The sequence below is a fragment of the Haliotis rubra genome, unplaced genomic scaffold (genome assembly GCF_003918875.1).
Source record: "Haliotis rubra isolate DU_JTF1 unplaced genomic scaffold, ASM391887v1 Scf240, whole genome shotgun sequence".
NCBI classification, from domain to species: Eukaryota; Metazoa; Mollusca; class Gastropoda; order Lepetellida; family Haliotidae; genus Haliotis; species Haliotis rubra.
Window position 1 is genome coordinate 147,288 of NW_025766448.1, and position 22,375 is coordinate 169,662.

The 22,375-nt window shown below is 40.5% G+C and overlaps 1 protein-coding gene across 1 annotated transcript in view; it reads right to left on the minus strand.

The window, feature by feature from the left end:
* LOC124278723 (phosphatidylserine lipase ABHD16A-like) overlaps nt 1–22,037 on the minus strand; it is a 79,909-nt gene extending 57,872 nt beyond the window's left edge. Inside the window, exons 1-6 of the mRNA XM_046714494.1 lie at nt 21,957–22,037; nt 20,693–20,759; nt 13,860–13,946; nt 12,248–12,333; nt 10,307–10,380; nt 9,491–9,580 (exon numbers count right to left, since the gene is read on the minus strand). Coding sequence (XP_046570450.1) covers nt 9,491–9,580; nt 10,307–10,380; nt 12,248–12,333; nt 13,860–13,946; nt 20,693–20,759; nt 21,957–22,037 — 485 coding nt within the window. The remainder of the gene's footprint in view (nt 1–9,490; nt 9,581–10,306; nt 10,381–12,247; nt 12,334–13,859; nt 13,947–20,692; nt 20,760–21,956) is intronic.
* Nucleotides 22,038–22,375: the final 338 nt, after the last annotated feature.

The following is a 22,375-nucleotide window of genomic DNA, read 5'->3' on the forward strand; positions in this document are numbered from 1 at the left end:
TGTCAGATAAGCATCATCATAAACATCATTGAATGTTCTGCCTTCGGGCCATATCACTTTTCTCCGCAAGTATCCAGTATCAACTATGTACAAAGCATCTGGAGGAAATTCCTCATCATGTGGAAGGCTTTATTTGCCTGACAAAGAATCAATCAATTTTTCTGTTTTTCTCATTGAGTACTCATCGAATAGTGATAGTGGACATGGAGAAAGTTCATATTTCAAAAAGGATAAAAAGTCATCATCTGTTTTCATGAGACACAGGATGCGATGAAATAGCTGCATGGTATTGACAGGTATAACCTCATTCTGTATTTTGATTGAGTTGTTCATGACAGATAGGCGGAGTACTCTGTTTTTTCTTGGAATATGCAGATCTCCAAAGCTTTTGCCAACTATATTCTTCATAGCAGAATCTCCAATTGCAAGTGCAGAATCGCAAGTAATGTCTTCTTTCCTTACAATTCCTCTACTCAAGGAGACCAGTTCCTGTCCTTGTTCAAACAGAGAATGAGTTGATAGCCATTCAATCAGCTTGTTAACGTCACTGGTGTCCCTCTCAATTCTAGACGTCCTTAGTTCTACGTGCTGGTCAACACTACAGAATCTGGTCCCACAGAATTCCTCGAAGTACTGAATCATTTCAGTACAACCAGGCATTGCCAAGATCCATTGCGCCAACACACTGTCTGTCAGTCCTCGTCCACGAGTGAGACGACCAGATGTCCTCACACCCGCATGAGAACCTGTTCAATTCTCATATCTGTCCAGATGCCAGCCCACATCTTGTCTGTTGAACATACAAATGGGCACTTTTGGTATAAGCAATATGTCCTGCAGCATGAAAATATGGTATCATTTTCACAACGCTTCTTGGTAAGAAAGTCTCCAGGATCCGAGGATTGTCACCAAACCTACATTCCCAGTAACCTGATGTGCTGAACATTTTTGTTCTTTGGTGCATGTCAAAATGTGAATCGTTTGGCGGCCATATTGGATTTCGGCAGATTCTGGTGACACTACTCAAGATGAAGATCCCAGTCTCTGATCCTTTCAGCTCGAATGAACTGGCGTATCAAAGAAACTTGCTCAAAATAGTGACACCGCAACTTGGCAGTTCTGCTTTGAGACGATTCAAATTCCATAACTGCAGTCAGATTTTCGACAAGGTTTGTGACATTGGCAATTGCTGGAAGTTCATCAGGGATCACATGGTTGGTTTGAACATCCTTATACAAAGTCTTCAGGCAAGCTTTACTTGTTTCATCCAGGCTGACCTTCTGGAAGGCAATAACAGTTATTGCTAACTGTGTCAGATATGGGCCCTCAATGCTCTTGCATAAGCGTGACCTGTCAACATTTATTCAGTAGAGTCAGAGGCATAGATGAGTGACCATAGCTCTTTCAATCCACTGCCATCCATTATATAACTGACCGAACCCATGAAAGACATAAGGAGATGGAAACCACCAATTCTGACAACAACTGAAGCTAGAGTACTTTTGTACTGGTGGGAAGCTACAATATCAACAGCTTTCTCATATAGAGGTTGGTCAGATGTCACAAAAACATGTTTTCTGTCCATGTTTCCTGCATTTGTCAGCAGAATATGCCAGCACAGAATATATTGAGTCTGGATTTGATGCTTGCAAGTTGACAAATGGCAATGGGATCACTTTGGATACTTCATAATTGTCAACACTTCTGACACGCTCCATGTATCCGCTCCAGCAGGGAGTGTCCTCCACTTCCGACCATACTCCACTCATCCAAAGCGTATCCAAAAGAATATGCACAGAGCTAGAAGAGGTCAGCTTTCTGACCTTGGAAATGTCATCAACAGTCAAACCAAGCAAACCTTTTTTCTTCTGAAATTGAACAAGCCAAGATATCAAATGACTTGGACCTGATATTGTCTGCTGAAACAGCTTCGTTGCGCTTGATAACATCAGATATACAGACAGAACTCCATGGTGTGACACACATGATTCCACCCATACTATGAAATGTGCCATATCCATCAAGTGTGCGAACATTAAAATCTGCATTGTCAAAGACAAATTGCAAGAAGGCATTTTCACCAATCTCATGATCTGCAGCCATTGCAGAATGTTCATAGGAAATAGCCTCATTATATGATGAACACACTCCCAAGGCTGACATAACATCCAGAAGGTGCTAAGATCCAATTTGTTAATGAATATACACGGCTAAACCAAGTTGTATCATAGAAAGAAATGATCTTTCTCTTGTTGCTGAGAGTATTTGGTGACAAATAGCAGATGCCTTACTTTGCTTTGTAGCAACATCACCTTTCTTATCTTTGCTTGTAATCCGTTCGACCAAAACACTGAGAGTATTAGGCACATTCATCATGTGATTATGAAAAGCATCATCAGCAGGAGTGTAATGGTCAGTATCACAAAGCATTGACCTGATGTCCTTCCGGATATCCGCAGCTGTTTTCACTATGTGCAACCGTTCTTCTTCAGGGTTCCCCAACTTCTGAGAATATCATGCATCGCTAAGGATCTTGTTGCCAGTATTTCTAATGCAAAATAATGGTTTCCTTCCACGAATGCTAGAAATGATAACATCATCACCAAAGCAATTTTGATCTCAGGTTTTTTCCACTACATTCAATCTCATATCAACATGAAATTCACTTAGTTTGCTCACGAGATCCTTTGTTGAATACTGACATTCATCATTTTGTTCCAGAAATTTAAACAAATCATCAAAGGCTCTGCTAAGTTCTTCATCTGCAGGTCTACCCTTCACCTCTGTTGGATCCACCGTGAATAAAACTTGTCCGTGGAACTAGCAGGTTGATATGTGGATATGCTTCTGTATGTCATTGCTAGAGGCCTCTCAAAACTATCTTGAAGAGAAAAGATGGAAGCAAGGATAGAAATGTTGTGAGAAGCACATGCAATTGATTTCTCAAAAACCATCAAATCAAATTGGTCCAACAAACTAGAAACGTTATAAAACTGTCACTGCATTTGCTTCAGTGAATGGTTATACCAGAGGCCTCCTCAAATCACTTGGAAGAGAAAGGTTTGTGGCAAGATATGTATTCCTTACCAACCAAGTAAGCTACACAGAATGGAAACTGTTCAACTTAATTGCTAACTGTTCGTGTTAAACTATTCGCTGACAAAAAGTCAAACACTTGATTAATGCTATGCATTGTGGTAAGTTTACCGCCTAAAGGAATTGTTTCAGCCATTCGTGGGTTTTTGTGAAATAATTGTCTGTTATGTATCAGTGCTTTTATAATTGTTGCGATTTTCAATGAAAAGGAAGTAATAATTATAAATGTAGTTATTATATTCAGACTTTCAGATAATGTTCAATTTGCCATGAAAGTATTAAAATGTTTACTTATCAGTAACTTTGATGAATATTATTGTGATAAGACTCATGCATGCTGGTTATTACAAAGCGAGGGGATGGGGTTTGGGGGCAACACAGTTTTCTGACTGGTATACAAATCAATGAAATTTCGCGTTTGCCAGTTTCAATTTCTTCCAACTATTTGGTACCATTGGATAGATAGATCATAGGGCAATTTATTCATGTCTGTATAAGACCAACCAAACTTCATATCAAAAAGTTTCAGGCCAAAATTCAGACCCAGGGTCAGAATTTCGTGGAAATCTATTTTTAGAACAAAACGGGAAGTGCACGTGAGGCAAAAATTATTTTATACTTTTTAAAGTATTTTGATATACGTGCACTATAATTCATTATATACTACAAACAAAAAGTATGGGAACACCCTAAAATTTGATAGTCATATGTAAACCTAAACGTGGTGAGGTCATTTATACTCTGAGAGAAATGCAAGTTTTTTGTGTGCTTAATGGGCACTATGATATGTTGGAACATGCAGTGAAGCAACTGATTCAATATTCGTTGAGTTTGAGTGAAATGAAACATTGTCAAAAAACAGCAAAAACAGGTCAGGTCAGGTCAGGTTCCAGGCCACTGGCAGAGTAGAGGACAGACCTAGCTCTGGAAGACCCAGAAAAACATCAAAGGCAGATGACTGATATGTTGTGCTCCAAGCCCCTCGGAACCGATTGACAACTGCCAATGACTGTCTTTGACCAGTTGCAACAAGCTGCAAGGGAAGTCTGTCTTCCACATGCACTAGGCTGTTGTGTTTGGGCGTTTGAATCAGACATGGTGCTGCTGTGTTTCAGCACCCTTGTTTTTCGCTGTGTTAGTGAGCAATTCATCGGTCTCAAATAAAATCAAACTGACTGTAGCTTGTTTTGGAAACCGTGTTGGTTTCGTTTAGACGTGGTCCTGATTAACACGTCACAATGACAATTAACTAGACAGAGCTAATTACGCCGCGATCCACAAAGCGTTAAGTAACGTTTCGACTCGTCGTAACTCTATAGTTCATCATAGGCTTACGAATGTGACTAGAAGCTTTGTGGATACTTCATATTTTTAGGACTATAACAGTACAATGGTTCCGACAATTGGACCCGGTCTTGAGCCGTCATAATTCACGTCGTGAATATTTATAAAGCTTGTAAATCATTTAAATGCTTAAAGAGGCTGTATGTGATAACAACTGATAAACCTGATAGAAACTACTTCAACAAGACACTTGAACATCCGTCTTCGCCTGTTTGGTCCGAAAAGGATCCCGTTAAGGTGTATCCCGACTCGCAGTTTGACTTTAGGGCCTAACGGTCCACGACCTACACGTCCTGCTCAGTCTACCATATGTTGGAAAAGTGAAGAATCCATCAACCTTACAAAAGCACTCGACGTTGTTTGCAAGGTTTGGCTGCTCACCCAAGCTGGATCATTAGTGGAGTACAACAAGGTTGTATACTCGCTCCATCCTGTTTCGAGTCCTCATCGCAGTCCTGCTAAAATGATTGGAAAATATATAGAACCTCTAAAGTTTCATATGAGCCTTATAGACTTTGGACAAAGTCATAAGTAACACACACCCTCATGTTCAGTTATCTTATTCTGTTGTTCTTAAGGAAAATGGTTGCTGTGTATGCGCATACAGGGTGTTCAGCTCTAGTTGTTTAATGGTTAAGCTTAGAAAGCGAGTTCGATAGTGGATGCTGCGCAAATTACAGACATAAACAGTTATTTTGATCATTCCAAACACTGAGATCAAAGGTCAACCCAGACACCCAACTATGCATGTCATGTTAAGTTATGTTAACAGAAATAGATTGGATTTTCCTCTTTCCCCTATAATCTCCCAAAGGGACGAAATCGATTTGTTTTCTCACAAGATTTAGAGAGGGTCGATCAACTTCAAAGCAAATAGACTATTCACCGCTGCTGCTGCTGCTACTACTACTGCTGCTGCTGCTACTACTACTGCTGCTGCTGCTGCTGTTACTACTACCGCTGTCGCAGCCTCTGTCTCTGCTGGTGCTGGTGTTAGTGCTGTTTCTGTCGCTGCTGCAAACACACCCGTTATGATTCTGGGTAGAATTGGTTTCCAGCAACCATGCTCTCTGAGGGGGGTCATGGTGTACTTCCGTGTGTGTGTGTGTGTGTGTGTGGAAGACTTCTTCTTATATATATATATATTTATATTTAAATATATATATATAAAACCACGAGACCAGGCCAGATAGTTCGCCAGAACACTGAACACCGGGAAGATAACATGGCAACAAAGCCGTCTTGCTGATAAGCCCTTTTGTCTTCAGTTCTGTGCCAACTTTCTCGCATGCCTTCCAAATGCACATCAACACTCATGGTTGGAAGATTATTCTTTACGGGTGAGAAATGAAAAAGAGGAATTTAGGCAAGCATAATCTACATAATGAAATATCAAACCCTTACAACCAGACTACAAGGCTTTCAAAGCCAGCAGAAGGGATAACAAAAGGTCCCCGCAGTCCGCCATCTTGCCTGCCACATGGCTGGAGACAGCGAACACGCCGGCAAAGTTACAACAAATCATGAATGAAAAAAGTCATACGAAGATTCCAGCCAGCGCCCATGCGAAAAAGAAGGAACCATACATACAGGATTTGACTCTTTCTCACTCATTTTCTCTATCGTAGTATCAGGCGAAGACGTGTCTTCTCTGTACCATGCACGACCGTTCTAGTCAACGACAGCATGAAAAGTGAGGTACGCGCTAAGCAGCCCGAGTTACCTGCTCTGGGCTGTAGGGGGCCCTGTGAGGGGCCCTATAGGGGTGGTCTCACTAAACAAAACGAGTTTTTGTTTGGTAAACTATTTTATTGAAATATTGTTACAACTGTCGTAGGTATTTTAAAATGGACATTTTAATGCTTATATGTACCCCAAGGAGGACTTCTTCTGAATTAGAATTTAGGGTGTGTGTGTGTGTGTGTGTGGTCATTTGCATTGTACATTCATCACCAACCCGCCTAGCCATAAATTATGAACGGTCCCTTAGCTATGTATAAATATATGACAAGGGATATTTCCACCAAAACAGTCGTTCTCGGTGCTTCACTTTTGACTCAGTCTGCTGGATTCAGCCATACGTTTGTTGTTCGGTTTAGTGCATGTATATGTGAATATGATTTGTTTGTAGCCATATATTTATATGAATTGTTTGTATTGATTTATGGTGTAAACAAACAAGAATATAATTGAAATAAGGTTTGTTAGTTTATTCAGTAAGCATTTCACTCCTTCAAAGTATATTACTGAAGCATCTGTAAAATGACTTTATATTGTCCATGTCAAACACATACATGCTGTCGATGTAATGACTAAATAAGTTCATGTTATTTTGTAGTCTTTCATCCGTTGTTAGCATGCTTGATGTTGATGAGAAGGTTAACTGCTGTTAAATCTCTTCCGAGGGTGACACAGTATAATTGATTATTGGTTACTGTGGCGTAGTGATGATTGAGGAATAATCACTTGTGGTGTAGTGATGATTGAGGAATAATCACTTGTGGTGTAGTGATGATTGAGGAATAATCACTTGTGGTGTAGTGATGATTGAGGAATAATCACTTGTGGTGTAGTGATGATTGAGGAATAATCACTTGTGGTGTAGTGATGATTGAAGAATAATCACTTGTGGTGTAGTGATGATTGAAGTATAATCACTTGTGGTGTAGTGATGATTGAGGAATAATCACTTGTGGTGTAGTGATGATTGAGGAATAATCACTTGTGGTGTAGTGATGATTGAGGAATAATCACTTGTGGTGTAGTGATGATTGAGGAATAATCACTTGTGGTGTAGTGATGATTGAAGAATAATCACTTGTGGTGTAGTGATGATTGAAGAATAATCACTTGTGTCGTAGTGATGATTGAAGAATAATCACTTGTGGTGTAGTGATGATTGAAGAATAATCACTTGTGGTGTAGTGATGATTGAAGAATAATCACTTGTGGTGTAGTGATGATTGAGGAATAATCACTTGTGGTGTAGTGATGATTGAGGAATAATCACTTGTGGTGTAGTGATGATTGAGGAATAATCACTTGTGGTGTAGTGATGATTGAGAAATAATCACTTGTGGTGTAGTGATGATTGAGGAATAATCACTTGTGTCGTAGTGATGGTTGAAGAATAATCACTTGTGGTGTAGTGATGATTGAGGAATAATCACTTGTGTCGTAGTGATGATTGAAGAATAATCACTTGTGGTGTAGTGATGATTGAAGAATAATCACTTGTGGTGTAGTGATGATTGAAGAATAATCACTTGTGTCGTAGTGATGATTGAAGAATAATCACTTGTGGTGTAGTGATGATTGAAGAATAATCACTTGTGGTGTAGTGATGATTGAAGAATAATCACTTGTGGTGTAGTGATGATTGAAGAATAATCACTTGTGTCGTAGTGATGATTGAAGAATAATCATTTGTGGTGTAGTGATGATTGAAGAATAATCACTTGTGGTGTAGTGATGATTGAGGAATAATCACTTGTGGTGTAGTGATGATTGAGGAATAATCACTTGTGGTGTAGTGATGATTGAAGAATAATCACTTGTGTCGTAGTGATGATTGAAGAATAATCACTTGTGGTGTAGTGATGATTGAGGAATAATCACTTGTGGTGTAGTGATGATTGAAGAATAATCACTTGTGGTGTAGTGATGATTGAAGAATAATCACTTGTGGTGTAGTGATGATTGAAGAATAATCACTTGTGGTGTAGTGATGATTGAAGAATAATCACTTGTGTCGTAGTGATGATTGAGGAATAATCACTTGTGTTGTAGTGATGATTGAAGAATAATCACTTGTGGTGTAGTGATGATTGAAGAATAATCACTTGTGTCGTAGTGATGATTGAGGAATAATCACTTGTGGTGTAGTGATGATTGAAGAATAATCACTTGTGTCGTAGTGATGATTGAAGAATAATCACTTGTGGTGTAGTGATGACTGAGGAATAATCACTTGTGGTGTAGTGATGATTGAGGAATAATCACTTGTGGTGTAGTGATGATTGAGGAATAATCACTTGTGGTGTAGTGATGATTGAAGAATAATCACTTGTGGTGTAGTGATGATTGAGGAATAATCACTTGTGTCGTAGTGATGATTGAAGAATAATCACTTGTGGTGTAGTGATGATTGAGGAATAATCACTTGTGGTGTAGTGATGATTGAGGAATAATCACTTGTGGTGTAGTGATGATTGAAGAATAATCACTTGTGGTGTAGTGATGATTGAAGAATAATCACTTGTGGTGTAGTGATGATTGAAGAATAATCACTTGTGTCGTAGTGATGATTGAGGAATAATCACTTGTGGTGTAGTGATGATTGAAGAATAATCACTTGTGGTGTAGTGATGATTGAGGAATAATCACTTGTGGTGTAGTGATGATTGAGGAATAATCACTTGTGGTGTAGTGATGATTGAGGAATAATCACTTGTGGTGTAGTGATGATTGAGGAATAATCACTTGTGGTGTAGTGATGATTGAAGAATAATCACTTGTGGTGTAGTGATGATTGAGGAATAATCACTTGTGGTGTAGTGATGATTGAAGAATAATCACTTGTGGTGTAGTGATGATTGAGGAATAATCACTTGTGGTGTAGTGATGATTGAAGAATAATCACTTGTGGTGTAGTGATGATTGAAGATTAATCACTTGTGGTGTAGTGATGATTGAGGAATAATCACTTGTAGTGTAGTGATGATTGAGGAATAATCACTTGTAGTGTAGTGATGATTGAGGAATAATCACTTGTGGTGTAGTGATGATTGAGGAATAATCACTTGTGGTGTAGTGATGATTGAAGAATAATCACTTATGTCGTAGTGATGATTGAGGAATAATCACTGATTAGTGATGACCACTACGTAAGGTGCAAGTAATTGACAGACTCCAAGTCAATATTGTGTCAATTAATCAAATGACTAAATACCCAGCATGGATTATGTTTCATCACCAAATACACTGGGTTCTACACAACAGAGCCCATCCTAACTGAACACAGAAATGTGTTGACTATGGATGAACCTACCTGATGATGTTGCATGGCAGTGTGGAGATGGCGCTAGCGGGCTGGCCGCGGGACGACCGTGGAATCTGAACCTTGGCCTTCTTTACATCTCTGTGAATAAACAACAAGAAAACAGATGTTGCTTTAGCTCGCTTAGATTGTTTTTTGTTTAATATTGCTGTCAGCAACATCCCTGCCTCTGACATCGGCAAGTAAATAATGGAGTTCAAATCAGAGTTAGGAATGAAAACCCCTGCCACTGGGTTATGATAACATATGACGGAATGCCATCATTTCACCTGGTGTGACCACCCAGTCTGTAGCGCCATCTCTGACAAGCTGTGTTAGCTGGGGACATATTCCACATTATACCAGCTTCAAGTCTCTTGTCAGTGAAGTCTGATGCCGGACAGATAAACTATATTAGAGATTTATGTGATTTTAACTTCCTTTTAAGTATCACATCTTAATCACTTGGGTATAATCTATTAGTATTACTTAAAATTCAAAAATACTTCGTTGTGAAAAGCCATCTATTATGTGCATTTTACATTCTGATTTTGCGATGGTGAATTTTCAAAACTTTATATATAATTTGGCCTTACTAATGTACAAAAGTGCCTGAATATGTAGCAGTTTAGAATGCCCTCATGTTCCCACCGTAGGGATTGGACGATTGTTACCTCTGCACAATGTCCAAAAGGTCAAGCAAGAGCCATAACTGTACACTTTCTCAACATTTTTTACTCAGTGCCTTTGAATTCAAAGCAAACTGGGTGATGCTGAATTACTAAGGACATATTGACAGATTGTCATTCATTTTTTAGAGATACTTGCCCTTGATTGACATCAGCCCAGCGGAAATCCACCGGCCACGCCCAGAACTCATAGTCATAACGCCACAAAGCTCGCTGAGAAACATAAATAGCAGCCATATTTAAATATTACTGTAAATCATGTGATCATGAAGTACATACGAAAACTGTTACTGTCTTATGCTTTTATTGATAAAGTCTTTGTTCAATAGCTTCTGCAGAGAATATTGAACGGACATTGAGAAATCAGGCAGCAGTGATTAGATGATGTCATAGGCGGATCCAGGAATTTTCAAAAAGGGGCGGGGGTGTTTAGAAATTCTTCTCAGGCTGTATATGGGCCTATTCCACAGAAGTTTGAAAGCATTTTCCATGATGCCCTGGACATGTTCAGGGTCGTACCATGGATGGACCTCGGGAGTCAAAGCCACAGACATGGCGGAGACGGTAGTAAAACCAACGAGCCATGCCGTCATGTCGTTTACGATATGCTGTTTGTGCCAAAGAAGGGCATCCACTGACAAGACGTTGGAGAGTCTCTGTAAATTTGTTTCATAGTCGACATTGAATATTGATATTTTCAGATTTTGGCGATTACGAGTGGGAAGTGACTGGTGAATAACTTCACCTGGTTTACTCCCATCGCTGTACCGTCCAGCAGTACAACGCCATCAGGAAAATCAACCTCAAATTCAGATTCTGTCCAACAACCTTGTCACGCTTAAAATAGCTGTGGAATTCCTTGCTTTCATCATGAGACTTGACATGCATCACCCGAGGATCATCGGATAAATAAATATGTACACAATCAAATTCTATCATGAAGAGCCTCCACATGAATCAAACCCCAACCCCCGGAACTGATTGGCATATATAAACAGTTAAGAGAGGAACGAGGGTTGTGGGTTCTGTTATCAGACATGATCCTTCCTCTTCTTCTTCTTATTATTATTTTATTATTATAGGATATTTATATAGCGCACATATCCACACACCAGTGCTTGCTAAGGCACTGGTATTTTTTCCCTCGATCACTGGATGTGAATCTCAACAGCACATCGCATTATTTATCTCAACTCCCTGGGGAGTATACAACTCTTGCTGCCACTAGGCGCACCAAGTTATTGTGGCTTTCTCATCCTAACGAGGTACCCATTCACAGCTAGGTAGTTTGTCCAAGTTACTGCATGTTGTTGTACCCGCAACTAGGTGTTTGCATGTATTCATGTGGCCACCACAGGGTTGTGTACTGTACACTAGGGGTTGTGACAACACTGAAAGAGTCTGCACATAAAAGTTGACTCCAAGGGTTTTACACCTGGTCACAAGTGGGCTCGATCACGGCACCTCAACCTCGCTGGATCAGTAGCCTGGCCCCGATTTCTCGAAACAAACTTAAGTCTGAGTTTTTACTTAAGTTAGAGTTTTTACTCAAAATCTGAGAAAATGCAGGAAAATGCATTTCCCAGAATGAACTGAAATTGATATTAAACTCATACATAGTAGACAATTTGATTTTGGTGGCTAGATTACTTAAATTGTTTTGGCTTTTTTATTTTAAAAATGCAGTTGAGTTAAAAATTCAGCTGTTTCAAATTGTCAAACTCAGTTTGAACTTTCAGTAAAAACTTAAGTTTGTTTCGAGAAATTGGGGCCTGGCGTCTTAGCCAGCTCGTCCACCATGGACGATCCGCCAATGGATGTTGACTGATGTTAAGGTTTGTTAAATGTATTTCCATGTAGAAATTAAAACATGGTTAACCCTGGTAAAAGTGGCATGGTGATTCTCAATACAAAAGTTTCCTGTCAAAGGCTAACAAGCTGTCAAATCATTTATGTTTATGTCCTGAGATTGACTTGCCACACCAGGTTCACAGGTAACATAATGGCGGGAAGATCGAAAAAAAGATCCAAAAAGTAGTATTCTTTATTACCTCCATAAGGCTGAATTCAGAGAACTCACCCTGTTGGCCTCAGTGAGAGATCTCTCACATGTCATCAATGTTGAAATAAAGGTCACATAGTCTGGGTTAGAAAAACGGCCAATACCTGGACAAAGAATGACAAAATTGCAGAAACTTTTAAACACATCACTGAAATAGTTTCAAAACCAACAATCTTTCAAAATCATTTCATAAAGATCAAACTCAAGCTTTGCTGCTATTTAGTTGCTACAGTTACCACCAACATGTAGTCATCTTGCATCCACAAGTCAATGTAAAACTTTATGGGATCAGCACAGACATGCTCTTTCCACAGCTACCATTGAACCATTCGTACTTGATGCTGACTGTGATGATGATATTTAACAACTAACAAATTAAACCTTTGATTGTGACAAGTAGTTTGTGCGTTGTTAAAAGATCTCATTACTTTCATTCTCACAGATGTACAGTAGAACACGGATATAATGAACTCCAAGGGACCAAGAAATTTAGTTCGCTATATCCGGTGTTCGTTATTCACATTTGACCGCCATCTTGGATTGTAGAGATGTAGAGACACGTATATGCTGAGGCTACAAATTTTTATTCTTGTACATTGACATAATATTAAAATTCTGAATTTATCATTCACAGACATTAGCAAGAACATGTTTGTTTTTTTAAACGCGTTAATGACCATCGAATAATGTTGATTCGCCGCCAACAAGGGTGATGTATACCGCTAAGTGGCTGAGCTGACACTGAGCTGACGCTGAGTGAGTTCGCTAATCACGTCGTTATTGGGGCTTGGGGGTAGTAAATCAGTTCGCTATATCCGTTAATTCGCTACTCACGAGTTCGTTATTCGCATATAATTTTAATGATATTGTAAAGGACTGTTGACGGGACTTTTAAATTTGTTCGCTATATCCGTTTGTACGCTATATCCGTGTTCTACTGTACTGCAATGTGAAAGAAATGGAAATCTGATGAGCTTTACATTTGTACCCTAACACCAGGGACGGTGAGGTAGTCTACTGGTTAAAGTGTTCGCTCGTCACGCCGAATACCCGGGTTCGATTCCCCACATGGGTACAATGTGTGAAGCCCATTTCTGGTGTCCCCCACCGTGATATGGCTGGAATATTGCTAAAAGCGGCGTAAAACCATACTCAACGCTACTCAACCTAACACCAATTTCTGATATCAATCATTAACAAATGCAATCGTTCTTTCTGAAATATTTCAAAAATTACTCCAACTACCAAAGACTCACACATACACAAGGAGGTTAAGCATAACCCGATTCTTTCAGATTACTACAATCAATCTATTATACCAATGTTTGTTTGGTTGTTGTTTAAAGCTGCACTCAGCAATATTCATCTGGCAGCAGTTTGCAAATAATCAAGTCTGCCCCAGACAATCCAGTGATCAACACCTGAGCAACAACTGGGATAAAATGACATGTGTCGACCGAGTCAGCAAGCCAGAGCACCCAATCCAGCTGCCTCTTACGACAAGCATTGATTGCTGAAGACCAATTCTAACCCGGATCTTCATGGGTACATTACGCCAATGGATTGCAGCACCTGAGTATATTGTGGCACCAATACTGCCGGGTGATGAATGAATGACAACAACGTTTACCTCTGGTGAAGAAGGACACAGCGTAGATGATCCCGATAGAGATGAGGAACTTGGCGATGGTCGTCAACCCCTCCGTGCTGAAGTACTCTGAAGAACATGGACAACAATCAGTGAGTAAATGTTGTTTTATGTCAAACAACAGCTACCAGAAGATGGCCACAAAACATGTCTAAATGCATCAGTCCAGTTTTCAAAGGCTGACAGGATCTGCATTGTATATGAGGAAGAAGTAAATCCCTTCAAACTTGTAATGATAGTTATCAGATATGTTCATATGTTGAAAAATGAAATTTTTAGAGTAAAATTAATATTTTATACTTATCCTGACTCATGCTTATTTGTTTGTCTTCTTCTGGCGAACCTAGTGGAACACGTATATCTCCCAATTGAAGTTCCCTTCAAAAGAAATCACTCATTAGTACTCACCACGAGTTACCTCCCTTTCCCCAAGCGCGGGAACGAGGGCGCCACCCAAGCCCATGTGCTCCACTCTCTCCTTTTTTGTTTTGAGCCCAACACTTTATTTTTCTCGAGAAATCCAAAGTGCTAAGTGGGGAGGACGGGAGGGCTTACCTCGATGAGTCAGGGATAAGCATAAAAATATTAATTTTACCTAAAAATTTCATATTTTTCTTATCCTGACTCATGCTTATTTGCTTGTAGAATCCTACGGATAGGAGGTGGGATTATATATACTTTGGATTTTACTAATTAGTGATTTCAACTGAGATAATTGTAATAACCCTATGGGAACTTCATGAAGGCACTGAACTGAATTCCTGCTGTATATTAACAGCTGCCTTTTAAGAAGGTTATTACAATTTACTGAATATAATAAAGGTATATAGAACATTAATTAAAGCTAAGGCAAGTAATGTGAAGTATAAACTGTAGATAGTTTATAAGTATACTTTTATAAGAACCAAAGTAATAAGCTTACAATATGTATATATATAAGCTATAACATAATTGTGCTTAAGGTATAAAGATAACTTAAGCTGTATAATAGTAACCAACTACTGAGAGTTTGTTAACTAATACATGTTATGAAATGAACATATGACTGAGCTTAAAGATAGAACTTAAGCTGAACATATATATAATAGTAGAACTCGTAAGAGTTGTAGGTATATGTGTATAATGATATAAAATCATAGTACTGAGCTTAAGATAAAATTTTAACTTAAGCAAATATATATAGATAGCACGTAGCTATTAGTACTGTTATCAGATAAGTATAAAATCATCAAGATAGACTTATCTTCTCCGTGGAACTGTCAACTGTTGAGCGAGGACCATGGGACCGAAATGGTGGATACCTGAGACGTCCTTGGTGGTGATATCTCTCAGATAATGGTTGGCAAACACCATATCGGATCTCCAAAAACATCCCTCCATAATGGTATTTAATGAACAATTTCCATGTAAAGCTAAAGTAGAAGCTAGTGCTCTAATTTCGTGGGGATTAGCAGCACTTGGAGGGTCCAGTCCAGCTGCCTTGTAGGCTCTTAGTATGACAGTTCGGATCCAGATAGAAATAGTAGTGCGCGACACTTCTGTCTGTGAAGCGGTAGATATAGGGATAAACAATCTTTTGAATTTCCCTCTACTTTGCTTGGATCTTTGGAGATATATTTTCAGTGCACGTACTGGGCAAAGTGATAAGTCCATCGTATCATGTGGTCCAAGTATGGATGAGAGAGCTGGGACATGGAACAACCTGTCTGGTTGACCTGGTAGTTGATTTTTCGCTATAAAATCCCATCGAAGTCCCAGATGAGCGATGTTATGAATATCATCAAACCGTGTTCTCTCGTAATCCAAAGCGTGAATTTCAGACATCCTGGCTGCAGTGGCTAACGCTAGCAGGAATAAGGTTTTGTGGGTCAATGATTCAAATGACGCAGATAACAATGGCTCGTAAGCCTCACTTGTGAGGTGTTGAAGTACAACATTCAGATCCCAGGCTGGCGCTTGAAACTTCCGTTTCTGGTCTTCCAATCGAAAGGCACGTAATAAGGCGAGTAACTCTGGTGTTTTAGTCAACTTGACGCCCGTCCTCATAGTAATGACTGAACTTATGGCTGCAAGATAAGTGGATAGTGTAGATCCTTTCAGATTCTTAGTTTGGCGTACACAGTCTGAAACATCGGGTGAGTAGATTCAGTGATCTTGTTGACCCTTGTTTGTTCACATAAAACGCCACTGTTGAGTTGTCTGTGTGAATCATTAACTGGGCGTTCTGTAACAGGTTGCTCCAGTGACTTATGGCGTTTATGACTGCTTGCATCTCTAGCAGATTTATGTGACATAAGCTCTCTTGAATGCTCCATAGGCCTGACGCTGTCCTGCCGGTAAGGTGGGCTCCCCAGCCTATTAGTGACGCGTCCACGTAGAGGTGTATATCCGATTCCGGCTCTACTAAGGAGACGCCTACGCAGACATTCAATCTCTTGGTCCACCAGAGTAGATGTGGTTTGACATAATCTGGTAGACTGAATGGTAGAGGGTCCTCGAGATGAGCAATGATGAGGACTTGTAATGGACGCAATTGAAGCCTGCCTCTGAGTGTCAAGTCTTGAGCTGATGTGAGTAGTCCCAGTAGACTCTGCCACTGTCGTAGTGGTAACGGAGAGAGTAGGGCTTGGGGAATCAGTTGTTGTATTTTGATCCATCTGTCCTCCGGGACTACCAAACGATTCTGGGCTGTAAGGAATCGTATACCTAGAAACTGCAGATCTTGCGTGGGCTCTAGGTCCGACTTGAGTAGATTTACTAACCAGCCTAACTGTGTTAGTAGCTTGATTGTAAATTCCAGCTGTAGTCTGAGACGCTGTGGATCTGGATCCACCTGTATACCGTCGTCTAGGTAAAATGCACTCCGCAGGCCTTGACGATGTAGGTATGAGACAATAGGCTTGGTTACTCTTGTGAATACCCAAGGGGCCGAAGTGATTCCGAAGGGAAGTACTTTCCATTGGTAGTGTATGCCGTCTAGCATAAACCTCAGATATTTCCTTGACCTGGGATGAATCGGAATGTGTAGGTATGCATCCTGCAGATCTATACTTACCATGTAATCTAGTGGACGAATTAGCTGACGGAGTTGAGGTAAATGTATCATGCGAAACGTTGGTGGTTTGCATAGAAAATCTCTGTTGAAGGTGCTCATGTTGTAAATGAGGCGATACTTCTCTTTGGAATTCTTTTTCGGCACTAGGAAAACTGGGGAGTAGAAGCCTGGTGTGATGTTTTGCTGCTCGAGAACTTCTAAGGCCTGTTTGTTTAGTAGAGACTGAACTGTTTCTCTTAACATCGGTAGTAGTGCCAGCTGAACGTTGAACCCTGGTGGGTCGACTGTTAACGGTGGCTTGGCCTTGAGTTGTAGACGATATCCGTACTGAAGGATGTTGGATACATACGGATCTTGAAGTATTCCCCAGTTTTCCCAGTGTAGTTGCAGACGTCCACCCACTTGAGAAGGTTGTACTGGGACGACTGGGGGTGGAAGACTCCAGTCGTTCCGAACCTGACTTTCATCGTTTAAATCCACGGGCACCTCTGGATGATCTGCCTCTAGCTGATCCTCCTCTGAACTTGTTGTATGGGCGACGAAAAGAATTCTTGGGATTATTAACGGCCGCTAATTTCTTATCCCGGGCCCTCTGTAGCCCTGAAAACTTAGACTTACCCGAGTACCTCTGTGCTGATTGTTTAAAGGCGTTGGCTAACGTATCCATAGATTTAATCATGAGAACTTCTCTAGAATCTTTAGATACTTCCTTGGAAACCTTGTTAATGTTGCCACCAAACAGTAACGGAGAAGACCATGGAGCTGTGTACATAGGCTCTGTGAATTGTTTATTCCAAGAGCAGGAGGCTAGTAACCCTTGCCGACGTGTCATGGTAGTGATTTCAGTAAGAGCTGAAAGAAGGTCTGTAAGGAATTGTTGATCTTTTTTCTGCATAAGTAGTGCTGAGTAAATCATCCTACTCTCCTCATCCGTAGAGTTCTTGAACTTGGTGATGAGAGTTTCGTTAATAGTCCTAGACCTATTAAGTCCGAAAAACATCCTCCTGGAAATGGTATCTAACTGGGCCATCTTGCGATCATCAATCCTATAAGTTCTGGACTTGGAATCACTGATAAGTTCAAAGTTCTCATCAATCTCCTGAGTCTTGAAAAAGGGCTCCATATTATGTCCATAACAATTCTTGGCATTGAAGAATGGTTAATGGGTAGGTAGGTTTTTAGTAGATTTGGCGTAAGTAGTATCCAGATTAGCAGGAACGGCTGCGATAGGATCCATAGGAGGCACGGTGATATGATCTACATCATCATCTTTCATGAGGTAAGTTTGGGCTGTATCCTCGTTCTTAGAGGGAGAGGCCAGTTGTAACTCGTTTACCATCCAATATCTTATCTCAGCTTCTGAGAAAACAATACCATCGTCCTCCTCTGATGGATGGTTGTATGTCGGAGTCCTAGATCTGTAAGAAGATCTATGTGAGGACTGAGGAGAACGGACTGAAGAGTGGCTAGTGTATGTAGACCTTGGAGAAGACATCCTTCGCGGAGACTGTGATCTACGTGAACGGTGATGGCTTCGCAAACGTTGTGGACTTCTCGAACGTTGAGGGCTACGCGAACGTCTTCTAGGCGATGTAGAACCACTTAGCCTTCGCGTCCTACGCGAATGTATGGATTCAGTGTCCGATCCGACATATGAGCGCTTGCTTCGCGGACGCCCTTCGTGCATGACAAGGTGCGTGCTCGGCGAAGCGCTCCTTCTCCGCGAAGCCTCTTGCAAAAGGTGAGGCTCTGGCTCCTTCACGGAGGCGGCCTGGGATACCTTATGCAAAGAGCTCACTCCGGGCAGGGTTGCCCTTCGCGGAGGCGCGTCTATGGGCTCAGAGGCCCTACGCGAAGCCAAGGCGGGCTCTGAGGCCCTGTATGACTTGATATGGGGTGGGCTCTGAGGCCTCTGTAAGCCGTAGCGGTCTTCCATCACCCTCATTATCTGGTTGATCAAGTCGTCTGAGGCGGTCTGCGTTGAAGAGGGATGTCTCTCTGCAGAGGTGACGGGACCCTCAGATAAAATTTCTGGTGATAGAGTTGGCATCTCCTGTTGTGTGTTCATCTGCGCTGAGGTGACAGTCGCAGAAACGGGCCGTTTCTTGTGACGAACTTCTGGAATGATAATAGGCATATCATCATCATATAATGCTAATTCTGTAACTGGTAAGATATCAGAGGCAAAATTATTTAGATGAAGGTGTAGATCTTGGTGTACGCAAAGTACGAGATGATATGGATGGTTTCCTCGACTTGGACTGAGAAGACGGCAGCTCTTGAGATGCAGGTCGCTTCTTGGACATAGCGGACTGCGTCCCACGCTTATCCGCCGAGGGAAACTCAGGCATGCCACCAGCCGGTGGCGTGTCCTCAGTCAACAGTTGACATGAAACATTAATTTGCGATCTATTAGCCATGTTTGAATTCTGTTTACGTGATTTATCTGCCTTCCGTCTGTAAACGGAACATAAATATTTGTCAAAGGCAGAGATAGGTAAATTGATACAAAATTTACAACGAGAATCAAAGGAACATGGAGTAATGCAACTAGGGCATTTTAAATGTGGATCGGTATCAGAATAACGTAGTTTACATTCTGTGCAAATTTTCATTAATGTAGCCTACTGAACAAACACGACGAATCGTGAATAAAACAGCAGAAACACAATTAATAATCAATGCAAATTGAATAATTATACTAGTACTACCTCTATACTAACGTATAAGAGGAACTTAACTAAATATAATTAAGGATATAGTGTGTTGGGAGACACAGGTGCTCTCACGTCCAGCTCACTGGGCGAAGAAGGAGAGAGTGAAGCACATGGGCTTGGGTGGCGCCCTCGTTCCCGCGCTTGGGGAAAGGGAGGTAACTCGTGGTGAGTACTAATGAGTGATTTCTTTTATTGAAGGGAACTTCAATTGGGAGATATACGTGTTCCACTAGGTTCGCCAGAAGAAGAAGACAAGCAAATAAGCATGAGTCAGGATAAGAAAAAATATCTCATTTTAGCACGTTTAGTGTTCTAGAGAAGCATTTTAAGAGCATTTTGACATGAGCATGTGTTTAACCTATGCTGAATTTCTCAGCAAACGCAGATAAAAACAGTAACACACGTAGTAGAAAATAACACACTGGGTAACAGTCCTTAGATGTATTTGGGGGCTGGAAAATCATCGAACATTTAGACCATACTCATATACTAGTACTTGAACATTTCAGAAGTCAGAGACATGCATGCATAAAAAAGAACAGTGTCTTTGAAAAAGGATTTGAAGTCTGAATTTGTTCCTACATTTTTTTACAAAGATTTCCCAGTTTATATAATTTGACATTTTCAATGGGACAACTACAGCCTTTATTTATGCTCGTCCTCTGAAATATCATACTTAGTCAGATGATTGCAAATTATCTTAAAGGATTTCCAAGCATCTTGGATTTGAATAGGGGTTAAGTTTCCGTATGTAATTTTCCAGCAGACAGCTGCAATTGCCCGGAGACTTCTGTTGATACTTTGATTGATTGAGTTTAGTTTTACGCCACATTCAGCAATATTACAGAAATATGGTGGTGGTCTGTAAATAATAGAGTCTGGACCAGACAATCAAGAGATCCACATCATGAGCATCAATCTATGCAATTGGGATACGATGACATGTGTCAACCAAGTCAGCTCTGTCAATACAATGCTTCCTGGATGGTGCTAAGGGAAGCAGCTCTACACAAGCAACATAATCTGATGCCAACGTGACCAACCTCTTCTGTAGAGTACAGTCAGCAGCACGGGGGACGTCCAGTAGGATAGGGACCAGCAGAAGTGGATCTGAAACAGTGGAGGTCCTGCTACACAAGTGGATTAACAAGACTAAAAATACAACATTGTTTAAGGGGTGGTGGGGTAGCCTACTGATTAAATCGTAATGACATCCGAAAACATATGACATTCTAAAATATAATTTGAGGACATACAAATGTGTTAACCACTTCCTGACTGATCTTAATGATAACACTGGTGAACCCATGACCAACCACTTCTCTGGCGGATGCTCTATCCACTTGGCGACGGAAAAAGATCAATCATTGTTAGGCAATTTGCATATCATTTTCTATGTAAACTTTTTCACTTTTCCATTGTCATGTCTAATATGCAAAATAGTCACTCAAAAGTACATAATTTTAATGAATTTTGAAGAAAAATTATGATGGATTATCAAGAATAAAATCATGCATATATCATGTATATAATTCAACGATTGGTTGAAAGCACACTGATTTTAGACAATCAGTATTAAACCTGAGCATGAAAATTGAGGGGTCTTTTCTCAGAGTTCAGTTCTGATCAAAGTCACTAAAGTAGCAACCACATGACTCAGTGTGGGGTAAGAAGCCCTAGAAACTCTCAAGAGTCAAGTATTTCACTCTGCAAGGGCAGCCAATGCTGCCTAAGTCAGTCACATTTGTGACCTGTATGTTAGAAACAAACCATCATAAAACGTTATTTATACTGAATGACAACACAATGATTTTTTCATCTACATGTAGCCATAAATATAATAATAATAATAGTCCATTTATATTGCGCGTTTATCCATGCACATTCCATGCTCAAAGCGCTGACATATTACCCCTGGTCAACGAGTACAGAACACTCCATGTGGAGAATACAACCAGTCGCCTGTCAGGCGCTCAAGGTTCAAATTCAGACTACCATCGTATCATACAAGATACCCAATTTTACTGCTGGGTGGACAGTGGCAATTTTGAACAAACTCACTTGCCTAAGGTGAGACCACATGCGTCACATGTGCTTCATTGTGGGGCAGGACTGAAGTCCTAGAAACTTTCAGGAGTCAAGCTGCCAAACACGGTCACCCGTCCGAGGACTGTCCGCTACCAACGTTGCTTAACTTCAACTGATTGTGACCTGAGCTCTACGCACAGGACCACACACCGCAAACAAATATACAACAATAGTATTACATAGATGATGTACTCATGATCCAGGCATAATGGTACCCACCACTTTAATAAACTTGTCCCCGCCAGCCTCGATGAAACCAGGCCGATAAAGCCGCCCAGGTTGAAAGGTAAAAACATTCATGCAATAATTTAACAGCACTTGCTTAGTCCACATGCAACTGAGGAATGTATACAGGGCTCGATTGAGTGCTTTGTTACTTGCACTGGTGCAACCCAATATTACAAAGTGCAACCTAGTTATTATTCTAACTTGTACCGGGTGCAGAATAATATTTGAGTTGGCAAACTTCTGAATAAAACATCTAAATAATTCACTAGCATATTTCTTTCACTACATATTGCAATAAAAGCAGTGCACCTGGAATTTATCTGGTGCTACTAGGTTTTCACCTTAGGTTGCACTTGGTGCATGTTGGTTAATATCTCTTAAATCGAGCCTTGTTATACAAACTATATACA